This window comes from Heterodontus francisci, chromosome 2, assembly GCF_036365525.1.
Source record: "Heterodontus francisci isolate sHetFra1 chromosome 2, sHetFra1.hap1, whole genome shotgun sequence".
Taxonomy (NCBI): domain Eukaryota; kingdom Metazoa; phylum Chordata; class Chondrichthyes; order Heterodontiformes; family Heterodontidae; genus Heterodontus; species Heterodontus francisci.
The window spans coordinates 207,139,195-207,159,049 of NC_090372.1; the positions used below are offsets into that span (position 1 = coordinate 207,139,195).

General features: G+C 44.6%; 1 protein-coding gene across 1 annotated transcript in view; it reads right to left on the reverse strand.

Moving 5' to 3' along the window:
• obscnb (obscurin, cytoskeletal calmodulin and titin-interacting RhoGEF b) overlaps nucleotides 1-19,855 on the reverse strand; it is an 868,128-nt gene that overhangs the window by 87,244 nt on the left and 761,029 nt on the right. The window contains exons 146-147 of the mRNA XM_068053434.1: nucleotides 17,898-17,985; nucleotides 4,946-5,146 (exon numbers count right to left, since the gene is read on the reverse strand). Coding sequence (XP_067909535.1) covers nucleotides 4,946-5,146; nucleotides 17,898-17,985 — 289 coding nt within the window. The remainder of the gene's footprint in view (nucleotides 1-4,945; nucleotides 5,147-17,897; nucleotides 17,986-19,855) is intronic.

Here is a 19,855-nt window from a genome sequence, read left to right on the forward strand (position 1 = left end):
CCAAACAGAGACACTGAGAAAGAAGTAAACAGTGTCATGCAGACCTCCACCTGCCAAGAATGGGACATATTAATTTTGTCATATGAAAATTGATTTTAAACTGTTGCTGGAGTGAAGAAAGGGCTTGTTAAAAAAAATCACCAGTCCCCCACCCAGAGTACATTTTGTGCCCTTGCCACCCTCAGTGCTTCCTCCAAGTGGTGTTCAACATGGTGGAGTACTGAGTCATCGGCTGAGGGAGGGCGATAGGTGGTAATCAGTTGGAGGTTACATTGCCCATGTTTGACCTGATGCCATGAGACTTCATGGGGTCCGGAGTCGATGTTGAGGACTCCCAGGGCAACTCCCTCCCTACTGTATACCAATGTGCCACCACCTCTGCTGGGTCTGTCCTGCCGGTGGGACAGGACATACCCAGGGATAGTGATTGCAGTGTCTGGGACATTGTCTGTAAGGTATGATTCCGTGAGTATGACGATGTCAGGCTGTTGCTTGACTAGTCTGTCGGACAGCTCTCCCAACTTTGGCACAAGCCCCCAGATGTTAGTCAGGAGGACTTTGCAGGGTCAACAAGGCTGGGTTTGCCTTTGTCGTTTCCGGTGCCTAAGTCGATGCCGGGTGGTCCGTCCGGTTTCATTCCTTTTTATTAACTTGGTAGCGTTTAGGTACAACTGAGTGGCTTGCTAGGCCATTTCAGAGGGCATGTAAGAGTTAACCACATTGTTGTGGGTCTGGAGTCACATGTAGGCCAGACCAGGTAAGGACAGCAGATTTCCTTCCCTAAAGGACATTAGTGAACCAGATGGGTTTTTACAACAATCGACAATGGTTTCATGGCCATCATTAGACTAGCTTTTAATTCCAGATTTATTAATTAAATTCAAATTTCACCTTCTGCTGTGGTGGGATTCGAACCCATGTCCCCAGAGAAATACCCTGGGTCTCTGGGTTACTAGTCCAGTGATAATACCACTAGTGTAATTCAGGGCTGGGTATAGAATTGTTAAAACTTTCCCAACTGATCCCAAAATTCAATGAGGGAGACGTGGAAGCCTTTTTTGTGTCTCTTGAAAAACTGGCAAGGCAGGTCAAGTGGCTAGCTGAGGCTTGGACTCTGCTGTTACAGAATAAATGAGCAGGAAAAGTCCATGAGGTTTATTCCATGTTGCCAGATGAGAGTTCATCAAATTATGAACTGACAAAAAATGCTATCCTCGGGGCATATGAGTTAGTACGTGAAGGCTATCGCCAAAAGTTTAGAATCCTCAAGAAGAAAGCTAATCAAACTTACTTGGAGTTTGAGAGAAATAAGCTGTTTTTGACCAGTGGTTGAGGGCTCTTAAAGTACAGCTCAGCTATGAAAATCTCAGAGAAGTAATTTTGCTAAAGGAATTTAAAAACTCTCTCCCACTCTCCATAAAGACCCATGTAGAAAAGAAGAAGGCGCATCGAGCCCGGCAGGCAGCAGTCCTGGCCAATGTGTTTGCTCTCATTTATAAGTCAGTTTCCCAGACGAAAACCTTTCCTAATCACCCCCACAAATCTGAAAAGGACAGAAGATGATAGAAGCTCAAGCAGTCCTGGGAGGGAAGGAAAAGCAGGAGACACAGGGGCCCTCCTCCAGCTAAAAAGGAAGGTGCTGTGAGTAGGAGTGAGACCCAGATACCTGTGTGCTTCCATTGTAATAAAGCAAGGCATTAAGAACTGACTGCTGGAAACTAAAGGGAAAACCTGGACGGTTAATAAGGGCACACCAACTCAGTGAGGCAGGGACCCGAATGGAAAGCACAGTAGAACAAACTGTGGCTTTAACTGCAGTAAAAGTGAGACCCAGGAAGTCTACCGCTGCAAGTGCAGGAAAATTTAATAGGATTCCTGAAGGTTATCAGGGTTTTGTGTCTGAAGGGAGAGTATTCCCATACCCCTTGAGTGGGGCAAACAAGCCCATAGTAATCCTCAGGGACGCAGGGGCCACTAGATCCCTTTTACTGGGAAAACGCCTGACCTTTTCCCCAGAGAGTGCAATAACCTCCAGAATGGTGGTGAATTGAATTGGAGGGCAGCGTATGTCTGTACCTTTACACTGGATGCACTTGGAGTGCGACCTAGCTTCAGGACCGGTGACCGTAGGGATTGTTCCTAGTTTGCCTGTGGACAGGGTTGACCTGCTCCTAGAAAATGATCTGGCAGGGATGAAGGTGGTAGCTTCTCCAGTAGTGAAAGAAAGACCACAGGAGGTCAGAGAGACAGGGCAGTGGCAGGAGACAGTCCCATGCATTTTCCCTGAATGTGTAATGAGTGAGGCCATGATCAAACCAGTTCCCCCAGAGGAGACTGAATTGGCACTGCAGGCAGATGACCATGAGGTCTGTCTATCTGAGACTTTCTTTGGAAAGTTAGTAGACCCAGGGAATGAATTAAATGGATCTTCCCTAGCTGAGGCTCAGCGAGCTGACCCAGTATTGAGAGAGTTAGCACTGGCTGCCCAGTCTGAAATTGAAGCAGAGGGAGTCCCTGATTGCTATTAATTAAAGAATGGGGTACTGTTGAGGAGATGGAGTTCTCCTCATTGACCTGAGAGCAAGAAGTGGACAGTGGTTCACCAAATAGTGGTGCCGCAGAGGTACCGGAGAGAAATAGTAAGAATGGCCCATGAGATTGCAGTGGCTGTATATGTCGGTATATGAAAAACCAAAGCCCGCATCAGACAGCAGTTTGACTGGCCAAAACTCCATAAAGATGTGGTAGAGTATTGTAGGAGTTGTCACATGTGCCAGGTTGAGGGGAAACCCCAACCTATGTTGAAATCTGCATCCCTAAGTCCTGTATCGGTGTTGGAGGACCCTCCAGTGGAGGGCCGGTGAACTGTAAGGGACCCCTGCTAAGAACAAAAGGGAACAGGCAGGCACAAGGCTGGCAATAGGTTAAAAAGGAACGGGGATAAAGGGACCATGACGGCAGGTTAAAGGAAATCCGGGAAGAATCCCAGATGAAAACCCCTACTGTCCGGTCAGCCAACCCAGAAATGGTTGAAATATTAGACCTCACATCCTCCTATGTAAATGCAGACACTAGATGCACCCCACCAGAGTTGTTAACAGCATTTACAGGCACCTGCAGAGACAAAGAAAGTCCCCAAAAGGGCAGAGAAACCGTGAGGGTGATGCCTCACCTAGTCGAAATGCCGCAGGGGAATGCAGCAGAATCTGGACAAATACCTGCAAGCAGGAGTGTCCCAGAGGACATAGGTTCGTCCCCCAGAGTCAGGAAAAAAGGTAACCAGCCATCCTCTGAGGTGAAAAGCCCTTGCATGACTCATCAAGCCACTGAAAGAGAGTTCAGAGTGGAACCGCCCACTGCTCCCGCCCTTGTACAGAACTCTAACCTAGGGCTAATTAAACTAACCCTTCCCCTGCAGACCTCAACCAGAACAAAGACCCTTTAGGCAGTCATGGAAATGTGCAAACTGGAAAAAACTTCCCCAAAAACCGCATATTTATTGGGATGCCAAAAAGGGCTGTTTAAAGCAACAATGCGACCAATAAAAGACAGACTGTAACAATAGGGCAGCACAGTGGTGCACTGGTTAGCATCACAGCTCCAGCGACCCGGGTTCAATTCTGGGTACTGCCTGTGCGGAGTTTGCAAGTTCTCCCTGTGACTGGGTGGGTTTTCGCCGGGTGCTCCGGTTTCCTCCCATAGCCAAAGACTTGCAGAGTGATAGCTAAATTGGCCATTATAAATTGCCCCTAGTATAGGTAGGTGGTAGGAGATTTGTGGGGATGTGGTAGGAATATGGGATTAATGTAGGATTTGTATAAATGGGTGGTTGATGGTCAGCACAGACTTGGTGGGCTGAAGGGCCTGTTTCAGTGCTGTATCTCTAAATAAAAATAAAATAAATAAATTGTTAGGGTTCAGAATGAATGAGAGAGATGCATGTTCTTGTCTTTATCTTCTCTCTAGTTCCTTTTAATGAAATGTTCTTTTTTAAAAATCGCATTTCATTTCATTGGGTGTGGATGTGTCAAGTAGACCCTCACCTGCCAAGAATGAGGCATATTCATTTTGTCATGTGAACATTGATTTTAAACTGTGGCTGGAGTGAAGAAAGGACTTGTTAAAAAAATCATCAGACACTTGGCTGGAAAAAACATTTGCATATTAACAGATAGTGCTTGGAGAGACAAAGGACTATTCCCTGGTCCACTTAACCCAAAATGGACTGTGATCACCAGACATTGAAGGTGAGGAAGCTCACATTCCAGGATGACTGCTAAGATGGCAGAATCCACAAACAGAAGAGGTCAAACCAGCTAGTCACATGACTAACCTGCTGGGCAACCTGGAGTTTTTTGAATTGTGCCACAAAGAAAGGCAGAAGACAGTTTGAAACTGAAGCTGAAACAAGCAAGTCTCTCGCCTGGCTGTCTCTCTCCCTCGCTTTCTTCCAACCACCGGACCCATGGAAGACACATAAACCTCAAGAGAGAAAAGACTCCTACATCGGAACAAGTTGAAGTGTGAACTGGGCCCCAACGAATTGCAAGACCTACCGGCAACCAAAGACTCCACATTGAACTTAAAGGACTGTAACTAGCAGATATTGCCACAAACTTTTCTCCTTTATTCCTTCTACTTATTCTGTCTCTATCTGCGTGTGTGTTTATCGCGTATGCATGCTAGCGTGGTCACGTCGCATATTCGTAGTAGTTAACCGGATTAGAGTTTAAGATTAATAAACCTCTATTTTTCTTGTTTGAATTTAAGAATACCTGTTTGATTTCTTTGCTTTACAATTGGAGCAGTGAACTAAGGGGGAGCTAAAAACACAGTATTTTTAAAAATTGAACCCTGTTACGGTTCACCCAGGCAAAGGCTGAGTGGGAACCCTAGACCTCTCTCACCTGGTCGTAACAACAGATAAAAACCACAGAAAGGATACATTTCCAGCACCAACACAAGTGTTCGCTTGGTTTCTAACATATCGAGTAAGCAGGCAATCTTTGGATGGTTAACTCTGGATACGATGGCAAGTTCTTCATAAGCCTGTGACCTGGTACTTCTTCTGAGTGGAATAAACTTAGCTGCACAGGAAGTCCCACTCTGTTTATTCACAACTCTCTTCACAAAGCCATATGAACCTCTTTAAACAAAAGGGAGAAATGATACACTGATTTACAAAATATCATGTCTAAAAGGTCTGTAATGCAATTAATGCATTTCAAGTAATTCACCACCGTAGACATTTACTGCCTCCAACACCGGTGCACAGTGGCTACAGTGTGTACCATCTACACGATGCACTGCAGCAATTCACCAAGACTTCTTTGACAGCACCTTCCTTATCCACAACTCTACCACCTAGAAGGATAAGGGCAGCAGAAGCATGGGAACACCATCACCTGCAGGTTGTCCTCCAAGTCACACACCCGCGTGACTTGGAAATATATCACTGTTCATTCAGTCGGTGGGTCAAAATTCTGGAACTCCCTACCTAATAGCATTGTGGGTGTACCTCCACCACATAGACTGCAGTGATTCAAAAGGCAGCTCAACACCACCTTCTCAAGGGCAATTAGGGATGGGAAATAAATGCTAACCTTTGCAGCGACATCCATAGCCCATGAACGAATTAAAGAAAGATTTAAGAAAAGCTAAAAGATAATTTAATTATTCTGTTGATCAAATGAAAAACACAAACAAAATAAATATAGCATTTTCCACACATTATACCGTAAGTTATGAAATTTATTTAGGGCTGAATTTTTGAAGGATAATGATTGGGAACAAAATGTTTATAGTTAGAATGCACTGCTGGTAAGATGATTGGGATCACAAGCATCTGTGTGGATTTTATTTCTGCAACACATGGGCAGGCACAGAAATTAATCCACTTTACAGTATGCATTCTTAGTTCTACATTTTCTTAGTAATGTTTTACAGTAATGAAAACAATAGAAGTACTTGTCATAATAGTAATATTAGTTTCTCACAGTCTGATTTAAAGAAGATTGAACAGCGAGAAATTAGATGACCATTTAGGTTGTATCCCTGGGGTTTCTGCCGATTTTCCACTGAAGTTACGGTGGGAGATTGGGAGAACCTGCATGGAAATTCTAGGTGTAGATATGTAATAACAACATCAACTTGCATTTATATAGTACCTTTAATGTCGTAAAACATCCCAGGAGCTTCACAGGAATGCTATCGAACAAAATTTGACACCAAGCCACATAAGGAGGTATTAGGACTGATGACCAAAACGTAGTGAAAATTGTAATTTGAAGGAGCACCTTGAAGGAGGAGAAAGGGATGGGGAGGCAGAGAGCTTTAGGTAGGGAATTCCAGAACTTAGAGTCTAGGCAGCTGAAGGGACAGCCTCTAATGGTGGAGCATTGAAAATCAAAAAGAAAAAAAAGACTTGCATTTATATAAGTGTATTTCACGACGAGCGGACTTTTTAAAGCGCTTTACAGCCAATGAAGTACTTTTGAAGTGTAGTCACTTTCGTAATGTAGGAAATGCGGCATCCAATTTGCACACAGCAAACTCCCAAAAACAGCAACGTGATAATGACCAGATAATTTGTATTTGTGGTGTTAATTGAAGGATAAATATGGGCCAGGATGCCAGGCAAGAATGTTACCAACTCAGCCATGGCTGACACAGGGATATGCAAGAGCCCAGACTGGAATAGACACATGTTAGAACTTGCCTCTAAGTGAGAAGGTTCCAGGTTCAAGTCCCACTCCAGAAGTTGAGCACTAAAATCAAGGCTGACACTCCAATACTGAGGGACTGCTGCACTGTCGAAGGTGCCGTCTTTCAGATAAGGCGATAAACTGAGGCCTCATCTGCCCTCTCAGGTGGACATAAAAGATCCCAAGGCAATATTTTGAATACGAGCAGGGGAGTTATTCCCAGTGTCCTGACCAATATTTATCACTCAGTCAATCCTTAATCTATAATTATCACATTGCTGTTTGTGGGAGCTTGCTGTTTGCAAATTGGCTGTCACATTTCCTACATTCCAACAGTGACTATACTTCAAACATACTTCATTGGCTGTAAAGTGCCTCAAGACATCTGGTGGTTATAAAAAATCCTATATAAATGCAAGTCTTTCTTTTTTGAACAGCGATAATAAACATTAAAGCTATTCAGTGTAGCTAACCTGACCCTTGCCTAACAAAACCAACACAGCTATCAAACAGTCAACAGATACTGTGCAGGTCCGCCTACTTCATTGAATACCAAACATTCTACCTAGCACAGTTGAGCTATTTCAGGGTTTTACAATAGCTTCTTGCCCTCAACAAAAACAGCCGAGCAGTTAAATACGTAGCTTAATCAATCTGCAAGAACCACTGCTATTTCAATCAGATTGTTCAAACTCACTTTAATGTACTATACGTCAGAGGAAAGTTCGTGAGAAGTGGATAATAATACAGGAATAACATTCAATTAGAGAGACTTGATCATAATTAAAGCTCTTTCCCTTTTGTTATTACTATTAGTAAATACTGGTTGCAAGCAAAAGGATCTTAATTAACTATTCTTCAATCATTGACCTTTTTGAGAAAGGAATTATTGTCACTGATTGCTTTTTGTTAAAACACAAGGGAGTGAAATGAAGGAAACAGTTATTAAAGATGATAGGGTAGAAATTAGATAGTGCCTGCCTGCTGGCGAAAACTGGTCACAGGTAACAATCCCTGTGCCAGAACAGGTAGGCCCTACACTCGATCAAAACTGGGCCTCGAGCCTCATTTAAATTAGACTGGAGAGCTGTGGATGCCCCAGGTAGCTTGCCAATGAAACTGACATCATCAGCTATGTTCAAGGAGGCCCAATTGGGGAAGGTTTCCTAAAACAGGCATTAGGCCTCTCATTAACCTAACACCTGTTATAGTTGTTTACCCATTCTTTTGGGCCTCCTTATCTCGAGAGACAATGGATACGCGCCTGGAGGTGGTCAGTGGTTTGTGAAGCAGCGCCTGGAGTGGCTATAAAGGCCAATTCTGGAGTGACAGGCTCTTCCACAGGTGCTGCAGAGAAATTTGTTTGTTGGGGCTGTTGCACAGTTGGCTCTCCCCTTGCGCCTCTGTCTTTTTTCCTGCCAACTACTAAGTCTCTTCGACTCGCCACAATTTAGCCCTGTCTTTATGGCTGCCCGCCAGCTCTGGCGAACGCTGGCAACTGACTCCCACGACTTGTGATCAATGTCACACGATTTCATGTCGCGTTTGCAGACGTCTTTATAACGGAGACATGGACGGCCGGTGGGTCTGATACCAGTGGCGAGCTCGCTGTACAATGTGTCTTTGGGGATCCTGCCATCTTCCATGCGGCTCACATGGCCAAGCCATCTCAAGCGCCGCTGACTCAGTAGTGTGTATAAGCTGGGGGTGTTGGCCGCTTCAAGGACTTCTGTGTTGGAGATATAGTCCTGCCACCTGATGCCAAGTATTCTCCGAAGGCAGCGAAGATGGAATGAATTGAGACGTCGCTCTTGGCTGACATACGTTGTCCAGGCCTTGCTGCCATACAGCAAGGTACTGAGGACACAGGCCTGATACACTCGGACTTTTGTGTTCCGTGTCAGTGCGCCATTTTCCCACACTCTCTTGGCCAGTCTGGACATAGCAGTGGAAGCCTTACCCATGCGCTTGTTGATTTCTGCATCTAGAGACAGGTTACTGGTGATAGTTGAGCCTAGGTAGGTGAACTCTTGAACCACTTCCAGAGCGTGGTCGCCAATATTGATGGATGGAGCATTTCTGACATCCTGCCCCATGATGTTCGTTTTCTTGAGGCTGATGGTTAGGCCAAATTCATTGCAGGCAGACGCAAACCTGTCGATGAGACTCTGCAGGCATTCTTCAGTGTGAGATGTTAAAGCAGCATCGTCAGCAAAGAGGAGTTCTCTGATGAGGACTTTCCGTACTTTGGACTTCGCTCTTAGACGGGCAAGGTTGAACAACCTGCCCCCTGATCTTGTGTGGAGGAAAATTCCTTCTTCAGAGGATTTGAACGCATGTGAAAGCAGCAGGGAGAAGAAAATCCCAAAAAGTGTGGGTGCGAGAACACAGCCCTGTTTCACACCACTCAGGATAGGAAAGGGCTCTGATGAGGAGCCACCATGTTGAATTGTGCCTTTCATATTGTCATGGAATGAGGTGATGATACTTAGTAGCTTTGGTGGACATCCGATCTTTTCTAGTAGTCTGAAGAGACCACGTCTGCTGACGAGGTCAAAGGCTTTGGTGAGATCAATGAAAGCAATGTAGAGGGGCATCTGTTGTTCACGGCATTTCTCCTGTATCTGACGAAGGGAGAACAGCATGTCAATAGTCGATCTCTCTGCACGAAAGCCACACTGTGCCTCAGGGTAGACGCGCTCGGCCAGCTTCTGGAGCCTGTTCAGAGCGACTCGAGCAAAGACTTTCCCCACTCGTTGTTTACCCATGATGCCCATAAAATGGGCTCAACAAATTTAGCAGAGGGAGTAATGCCTGTGTAGATTGGGCACAAGCCATTCCACTGCTAAACTGGTAACATTTGCACCCATTTAAAACCTGAACAATGGGCTCAATGTATACCACTTTCTGCCCAATATCTTCCAGCTTTGTGAAACTGTAATTCTAAAGGTTATACATTCTTTAAAAGAATGTTGATGCCAGGGTGTGGGCAATGCTGGCATGGCTGCATTTATTGCCCATCCCTTGATACCCTGCAAAAGTGTTGGTGGGCCTTCCACATGCACCACTACAGTTCTTGTGGTGATGGCACTGCCAGAATGGTGTTAGGTTGGGAATTGCAGAAATCTGACCCAGTGATGATGAAGGACTGGTATTATGAGCCATTTCAGAATGGTGTGTGACCTATAGGCTTGCTTACACATAATGGTGTTCCCACAAAACTGTTGCTGTCACCTTTCTTAGCAGTAAAGATGTTAGAAAGGCTTTGTGGGGGTCCGTAAGTGAGCCACTTGTTACAGTATCCATCCTGCTCTGTTCTTGCAGTCATGAACTGATATAGCTGTTTAAGTTAAGCTTCTGGTCATCAGTGGCCCCAAAATGTTGATGGTGGGTGATCTGGCAATAGTTGTGACATGGACGGGCAGGGGAGATAGCTGGGCTTTCTCTTGTTCAAGATGATCATTGACTAGCACTTAGGTGCTGCTAATGTTATCTTCCACTTGCCAGCCCATTCTGGATGTTATTTTGGCTGGGATGGGCCGGAGCAACTTGGTGACAATGAGCCACTTTATGATGGAGAGGAGGTCACTGACGAAGCAGCTGACGAAAGTTGGGCTAAGGGACTGCAGGAAGATATCAATGGGCTGGTCAGGTGGGCAGAAAAGTGGCAAATAGAATTCAACTTGGAGATGTGTGAGGTGATGTATTTGGGGAAGTCAAACAAGGCAAAGGAATACACAATTAATGGGAAAATACTGAGAGGTGTAGAGGAAGTGAGGGACCTTGCAGTGAATGTCCACTGATCCCTGAAGGTAGCAGGGCAGGTCGATCAGGTAGTTAAGAAGGCATATGGAATCCTTTCCTTTATTAGCCGAGGTATAGAATATAAGAGCAGGGAAGTTATGCTGGAACTCTATAAATCATTGGCTAGGCCACAACTTGAGTACTGTGTGTAGTTCTGGTCACCACATTCCAGAAAGGATGTAATTGCACTAGAGAGGGTACAGAGGAGATTTACGAGGATGTTGCCAATACTGGAAAAAATGCGGCTATGAGGAAAGATTGGATAGGCTGGGGTTGTTCTCCTTGGAACAGAGAAGGCTGAGGAGAGGTTTGATTCAGATGTATAAAATTGTGAGGGGCCTGGATAGAGTGGATGAGAAGAGCCTATTTACCTTAGCAGAGAGGTCAGTGACTATGGGGGCATAGATTTAAAGTGATTGGTAGAAAGATTAGAGGGGAGATGAGGAAAAGTATTTTTCACCCAGAGGGTGGTAGGAGTCTGTAACTCACTGCCTGTAAGGGGAGTAGAGGCAGAAACCCTTAACTGTTTAATAGGTGTCTGGATAGGCACCTCAAGTGCTATAACCAGCAGGGCTACGCACCAAATGCTGTAAAGTGGGATTAGGCTGGGTGGTTTGTTTATCGGCTGGCGCAGATACAATGGGACAAGTGGCCTCTTTCTGTGCCGTAAACCTTCTATGATTTCCCTGAGTAACTCCTGCAGCAATGTTCTGGAGCTGAATGATTGGCCTGAGCTAACCCACGACCATTTTCATTTGTGTCAGCCACTAAAGGGTCTTCCGTTTGATCTCTATTAACCTAAGCTTTGATCTGGTCCTTCGTGTCATTTTCGGTCAAATGCTGCCTTGATGCCGAGAACAGCCACTCATATCTCTCCTTTTCTCTTTGTGAACAGATGCCCATACAAGAAAAAAAATTGCAGATGTTGGAAATCTAAAATAAAAATGGCAAATGCTATAAATACACAGCAGCTTAGCATTGGTGAACAGAAAAGTTGAAGATTCAGTTCTATAATCTAATTCACAAATGCTGTAAGATAAACTTTATAATGACTTTATTTCATTTGACTTTTTTGGGTTTTAGTGAAGTCACGAAAATTACATTCATTCCTATTTCAAGAAGATCCATGATTGAAGCTCCGTTAATTAAAATCCTGTTGATTGCAAACAATGTGAGCAAGAGTGAAACCAACAGGGAAGTAGTGCAATCACGATCAAGTCTCTCAAACTGAATGTTATTACTGTATTATTAGCTACTTCTGACTAATTATTCACCAAATTAGAGTTAATTTTTTGCTTTGAAAAATCTTATGTGTGAGATAGAATTGCTTCTTGCAGGATATTTAAGCTATTTATTTAACTGTTAAGCCATTTTTCATAGAATTATAGAAATTCACAGCAAGGAACGAAGACATTCAGCCCATCGTGTCCATGCTGGCCGACAAGTAGCCATCCAATCTAATTCCACTTTCCAGCTCTTGGTCCATAACCTTGTAGTTCTCACTTTTTTTAAACCACAAGTCTGTCTGAAGTGGTAAAATGGCTGTTCCCAATGTCAGCATCTGTCAGCTGTGAAACTGACTTGCAATCTTTAAAAAAAAACTGGGGGGTGGGGGGTCAGAAAGAGACAGGACGGAACAGACAGAGAGAGAGAGAGGGGGGTACAGACAGAGAGAGGGAGAGAGAGGGGAACTGAGAGAGAGGGGGAACAGAGAGAAAGGGGGACAAAGAGAGAGAGGGGTACGGAGAAAGAGGAGAGGATAGAGAGAGAGAAGGGAACAGAGAGAGAGAAGGGAATGGAGAGAGAGGGGACAGAGAGAAGGGAGAACAGAGAGAGGGGGGAAGAGAGAGAGAAGGGGGGAGCAGAGAGAGGGGGAGGACAGAGAGAGGGGAGGACAGAGAGAGAGAGAGAAAGGGAGACAGAAAGAGAGAGAGAGGGTGGAACAGAAAGAGAGAAGGGGGAACAGAGAGGGGGGGATGGAGAGGGAAGGAGGACAGAGAGACAGAGAAAGGGTGGCAGAAATAGGGGGGAACAGAGAGGGGGGCAGAGAGAGGGGGGAACAGACAGAGGGTAACAGAGAGAGGGAGGCATGGAGAGAGGGGGAAGAGAGAGAGAGAAGAGAAAACAGAGAGGGGCGGAGAGAGAGGGGAGGACAGAGGGAGAAAGAAAGGGGGACAGAAAGAGAGAGGGGGAACAGAGAGACAGGGAACAGAGAGAGAGAGAGAAGGGGAAATGGAGAGAGGGGTGGGGACAGAGACAGGGGAGGACAGAAAGGGAGAGAGGGGGTAATAGAGAGAGAAGGGGGAACAGAAAGAGAGACGCGGAAGAGAAAGAGCGGGACAGAGAGAGAAGACAGACAGAGAGAGAAAGGGGGACAGAAAGAGAGAGAAGGGAGAACAGAGAGAGAGGTGGGAAGAGAGAGAGAGGGGGGGAACAGAGAGAGAGATAGGGGAACAGGAAGAGAGAATGGGGACAGAGAGAATGGGGACAGAGAGAGAAAGGAGGTCAGAGAGAGAAAGATAGAGGGACAGAGAGAGAGAGAGGGAACAGAGAGCGAGACAGAGGAGGGGACACGGAGAGGGGAAACAGAGAGAGAGAGAGACAGGGGGAAAAGGGAGAGAGAATGGGGATGGAGAGAGAGGAGGACAGAGAGAGACAAATGGGGACAGAAAGAGAGAGAGCAGGGAAAACAGAGAGAGAGAGAGAGAGTGGAGGGGGAACAGAGAGAGAGAGAGAAAGGGGGACAGAAAGAGAGAGAGAGGGGGGAACAGACAGAGAGGGGCACAGAGAGAGAGGCGGGAAGAGAGAGAGAGAGGGAGAACAGAAAGAGAGAGGGGGGAAAGAGAGAGAGAAGGGGAAACAGAAAGAAAGAGAGGGAAACAGAGAGAAAGAGAAGGGAACAGAGAGAAAAGGGGACACAGAGAGAGGGGGAACAGAGAGAGAAGGGGAAACAGAGAGAGAGAGAGAGAGAGAGAGGAGGGCAACAGAGCGAGAGAGAGAAGGGGCAGCAGAGAGAAGGGGGGACGGGGGGGCTTCAGAGAGAAAAAGAGGAGAGATAGGAGAGGGGGAAACACAGAGAGCGAGGATGACATGGTGGGGGGAACATCACAGAGAGGGGGGAACAGAGAGAAACAGTAGAGAGGGAGAGTCAATGATCAAGATCACTCTTGATAGAATGACATCTATCCGGAATACTCCGCATTGCTACATCAAGTGTGTGGGCAAACATTGACTACTTGTACATGCAAAAAAATGCCAGGTATCTCACTAAACCAGTGTTCAATATAGTGAAGAGAAAATAAGTCAATAAATTAGTCTTCTCATTTGAAGCTTCTTCACAAAAATGTACATTTTGTACATTACAAAAATGTAGTAAGAAAATTTTTTAATGCCTTTATCGTTCCAAAATTGTCTCACCGGCCCCCTATGTAAGACAAAAATTGTTAACGTGGCCCCCGCCCCACCGAAAAGGTTGGACAACCCTGTTCTAAAAAAAGATTTATCCTGTCCCTCAGAATTTTTTCCAATAATTTTCCCACCACCAAGCTTAGGCTGATTGGCCTGTAATTACTTAGTCTATCCCTTTCTCCCTTTTTAAACATGGTGCAACGTTAGCTGTTCTCCAGTCCTCTGGCACCACATCTGCAGCCAGAGGATCGGAAAATGATGGTCAGAGCCTCCGCTATTTCTTGTCTTGCTTCCCTGAACAGCCAGGATACATTTAATCTGGGCCTGGGGATTTATCCACTTTCAAAGATGTTAAACCTCTTAATACTTCCTCTCTATGTTAATTTCATCTAATATTTTACACTCTTCCCCCTTGATTGCTATGTCTGTATTGTCCGTCTCTTTTATGAAAACACAAAGTATTCATCAAGAACCATACCAACGTCCTCCACCTCCACACACAGGTTACCCTTATGGTTCTGAATAGGTCCTACTTTTTCTTCAGTTAACCTCTTGCTCTTTATGTATTTATAAAAAATCTTTGGATTTTTCCTTGATTTTACTTACCCATATTTTTCATGCCTATCTTTGCTTTCCTTATTTCCTTTTTAATTTAATCCCTACACTTTTTATACTCCTCTAGGTTTTCTGCAGTATTGAGCTCTCGCTATCTGCCATAAGCTGCACTTCTTATCCCTCTCCTTTAACATCCGAGGGTGGGGTCTGGATTTGTTAGTCCCACCCTTTTTCTTCAATGGAACATACTTGCTCTGAACCCTTACTATCTCTTCCGCGAATGCCTTCCATTGATTTGGCACTGATTTACCTTCAAGTAGCTGTTTCCAGTCCACTTTAGGTAAATCACATTGTAGCTTAGTAAATTTAGCTTTTCTCCAATTGAGAACTTTTACTGCTAGTCTACCTTTGTCCTTTTCCATAACTATCCTAAATCTAACTAAATTATGATCACTTCCACCAAAGTGCTCCCCAACAAATACCCTTCCACCTGCTCAGCGTCATTCCCTAAAACTAAGTCCAGATCCACACCCTCTCTTGTTGAGCTCGCTACGTACCGGCTAGAAAAGTTCTCCAGAATGCATTTTAAGAATTCTGCTCCCTCTGTGCCTTTAACACTAATTCTATCCCAGTTAATATTAGGGTAGTTGAAATCCCCCACTCTTACTGCTCTATTGGGCTGAATTTTGCCAGCTCACCTCTGATCTCAGCGGCGAACTTCAAAGATGGCGGTGCTCACACATGGGATTTACTCCGCGGAACCGCCATGATATTAAACGTGGCGGCTCATTTACATGGCCGGGGCGGACTGCCCCCCCGATGACGTGGGAGGGGGTGGGCTGTCCGTCCCCAGCAACGGTGCCATTGTGCAGGTGCCGATGCCATTTTTAAAGAACTTCCAGCCCTTCAATGTAATTAAAAATTTTAAAGTTACATGAGTGCTAAAAATTAAATAAAGTTATCTCCACCCTCTCCTACCCCCCCCAATTACCATCAAATGTACCACTTGCCCTCTCCCCCTCAAAAAGACTTACCTTGTGCTCACAACCTTCGCACCACCAAAGTTAATAAACTATGAACTTCCCACCACCCGCTAGACCATCGAAAAGGTTTAACCGTGCTTCCCCTGCCGCCCCGAAAACTTACCTGCTCTCCCCTCCCAACCAGTGTTCCGCCTTGGATCTCCGAAAGGAGATCCGAAGGCGCGGGAGTGCTAGCCGCTGCCACCAATATAGAACCAGGACTGATGGCGGGAGCGGGTAAGTATTTAATTCATTAGTTTAAATACATTAACATATTCAAATTGTGACACCGCTGCTGGGCGGTGGGGGCCACCACGAGGCCTCGTCACTGCCAGCAATATGGGGCGGGGCCTTCCCGGCGGCGTGGCCCCTGGCGGGCCTCTCCCGGAGCCATTTTCCAGGTCCCCCCCACCCCCCCCACCACAACCCCTGACATCGGTGGGGGGGGGGTCGGTAAAATCCAGCCCATTGTTTTTGCACATCTCAGAGATTTGCCTATATATTGGTTCTTCTATCCCTCTGACTTTTTGGGGTCTATAGAACCCTCCCAGTACTGTGATTGTCCCTTTTTTGTTCTTCAGTTCAACCCATATGGCCCATTTGATGATCCTTCTAACCTATCATCCCTCCTCACAGCTAAATTTGTTTCTTAAATCTATATTATGACCCCCCCCTTCATTTTTATCCCATCTCGTCTGAAAACCCTGTAACCAGGAATGCCGTGCTGCCATTTCTACTCTTCCTTCAGCCATTTCTCAATAACAGCTATATCATACTCTCATGTTTCAATCTGTACTTTCAGTTCATCTGCCTTATTTCCTAGACTCCTAGCAGTGAAATATTTATCATTTAGCACTGAAAAACCCCCTCATTGTCTATTTTCTAGCCTTTGTTTCCTCTGCCTTCCAAGCACGCTTACTAATTCTCCGCCTTCCATTTCCAATTTTTCTTCTCTCCCTCTGAATCCACACTCAGGTTCCCATCCCCCTGCCAAGCTAGTTTAAACCCTTCCCAACAACACTAGCAACACCCCCTGCGAGGATATTGGTCCCGGCCCTGTTGATGTGCAACCCATCTGTGTGTACAGGTCTCACCTCTCCCAGAAGTGGTCCCAATGCCTCAGGAATCTAAATCCTTCTTCCTGCACCATCTCTTCAGCCACATATTCATCAGCTTTGTCTTCCTATTTCTGTACTCACTAACATGTGGCACGGGGAGTAACCTGGAGATTATTACCTTTGAGGTTCTGCTTTTCAATCTCTCTATTAGCTCCTATAGTCTGCCTTCAGGACCTCATCACTCTTCCTACTTAAGTCATTGGTGCCAAAATGGACCACGACTTCTGGTTGTTCAGTCTCCCCTCTCTGAATGTCCTGCAGCTGCTCAGAGACATCCTTGACTCTGGCACCAGGGAGGCAACATACCATCCTAGAGTCACGACTCCGGCCACAGAAGCGCCTGTCTGTCCCCTTCACAATTGAATCCCCTACCACTATTGCTCTTCCACTCTTCTTCCGCCCCACTGTTCAGCTGAGCCCCTTGGTGCCGTGGATCTAGCTCTGCCTGCACCCCCAAAGGAACCATCACTCTCACCAGTATTCAGAACTGAATACCTGTTGGATAATGAGATGAGATCCCTGTGCTGCCTGCCTGGTCCTCCTTGTCCTGATGGTGGTCACCTATTCCTTTTCTGCCTGCAAGTTTTTAAGCTGTGGGGTTATCAGCTCCGGAAAAGTGGTATCCATGAAGCTCTCTGCCTCGCAGATGCCCGTAGTGACTCCAGCTGTCGCTCAAGCTCCAAAACCCGGAGCTCGAGCTGATCTAGCTGGCGACACTTTTTGCACATGTGGTGGTCCTGAGAAACATCCAAGATGTCCCACATAGCACAGGATGTGCGTTCCACAGGGCTGGGTTTCCTGCCTTGCCTTTACTTTCTAGACTATTATCTAGAAACACTTACCAGCTACTCACCAGGAATCGCTGTCTCCCGCTCCCTCACTTGGACTGCTTCTTGTTTTCTAAAAGACCAGAACGGCACCTCTTCCCTCACTGTGCCGAATTTCCGCAGTCAACAAATTCCCAAGTTAAGTACTCTGTCAAAGCTGTACTCCATCAAGCTGGACTCCGTACTATTTACTTCTTTATTAAGGGTAAGGATTTATTGCAAACACCAACAATTAGCCAAACTTTAGAGGTATACTTGAGTGATAAGGGACTCATTCAACAACAATAATTTGCATTTATATAATGCCTTCCTACAACATTCTAGCAATACTCTACCACTGATATTACTAGACCATGGTGTTTTTTGCTAGTAATCTTCTCAGCAGTTGAATATCTCCAGAATAATATACTCATTATTAAAAGAAGAATAATGCCTCATCAGAAGAGCAGTCGTATTTACCTTCCAATTTCCTCTTTAACATCATAATAGGAATGCAGTTTTCTTCTCTTTGCTATCTTCATGGAGCATTCTTCTTTGACTTTTGTTTCTGAATTGCCCCATCATTCACCAAGGAAACAATATTAAGATGTAATATTGCAATATTCACTTTTATTTTTAAGCCACTGTAATTGTCTATGGTCGTGCATAAATTAAAAAAAAGGAATCTGGTTGCTTTATGAGACTAGAAGCAAGTAAAAGGATAGCATGAGAAATGGTGTTTCTTAATTATAATATCAATTATAGTCATCCTGTCTAGGCAAATTAAGTGTCACTCATCTGCCTCATTTGCTTACATAACAGTCAAGAGTAATTCACTGTATGATGCACTTTGAAATATTTTTTCAATGTAATTAAGATATTATGTCAATGTAAATATTTCATGTATGAATTATCAGTTGAATGATAGACTTCGATAATTAAGCATCACTTGGGTGGAACATTGAGAGGAAAACCTGCTGGTAATGATTTGATTTCACTTAACAGAATCTGCCTGATATTCCTTCCATTTAAATGAATGGAAGGAAGATCATGTGAGTTTTGTTAGCCATCCAAGTTTCCTTGCTATGTTTCACCCAGGTGATGCTTAACGCTCAGACAGTAAAATTAAAAACCTGTCCAATAATGTCTACTTATGCTTCCTAAACTGGAACAAAGAAAACACTTAAAAGATATTCACAACTTAAAAAAGAATAAAAGTTCAGAGGCAGCAGGTTTTATTCAGATTACTCCCTATAGTAAACTGCATTATATTTACTCAGACCTGGGCCAATATTTATCCCTTAGAGGACATCACTAAAACAGATTATTTGGTCATTATCACATTGCTGTGGGATCTTGCTGTGTGCAGCAGTCATGCCACGGTGTTTTGATGAAGAAAACTGCAATGATAACTCCTGAGAGACCCAAGATATTTTTGTCAGCTTTTGTTCTTGACATCAAAAATAATAGATAACTGAAAATATAATGAGACCCATGCAGCCACCAGGATCATTACCAAACATATCCTAGATATATTGAAGCAGCATTTTGAATACCTGAACCTATCAGGGGCATCTTACGTCTTTGCTAGTCTCCAAGATCACTACAGTCTGTTGTATGCAGCACAGCATTTTCATCTAGAACAAAATAACCATGAAGCAAGTGGCGAAGAGATCCTTTTGCATCAAGATCAGAGTAACTGGGTGACAATGGGCCAGAAGACATGCATATCATTTTGTAGGCAGCAAGATTGTCAAAGAAAACTCTACCTAAATTGCAGAGTTACTGGAGGAGGTCCAGAGAAGGGCAATAAGGCTGATTCCTCAACTTAGAGGGCTGAGTTCTGAAGGTTTTTTTCAAATTCTGGGGCTTTACTCTCCAGAGAAGAGGAAGAATTTGATAAAGCAGTTTGCTGGTTTCACTGATAGAAAATATTTAGATCCAGAACATTTTGTCTGTTGAACGTAGGATTTGATAACTAAGTGACAGCTTATAGTTAAGGATTTCAGTGGAAACAAATTTAAGCAATGAGGGTCATAAAATTAAGCATCGATTACCAGCAGAAGTTGTGAAACAGAAAATCATCACGTTTTAAAAAAGGACTGGATATATTATTGCTAGTAATTCTAGAATCACGGTAATGAAGAAAAGATTCACAAGGATGTTGCCTGGTTTGGAGGGCTTGAGTTATAAAGAGAGATTGGATAGGCTGGGTCAGTTTTCCCTGGAGCGAAGGAGGCTGAGAGGGGACATGATAGAGGTATATAAAATTATGAGAGGCATAGATAGGGTAGATAGCCAGAGTCTGTTTCCCATGGTAGGGGTGAGTAAAACTAGAGGGCATAGATTTAAGGTGAGAGGGAGGAGGTTTAAAGGGGATTGAAGGGGTACATTTTTCACACAAAGAATAGTGGGTATCTGGAATGAGCTGCCAGAGG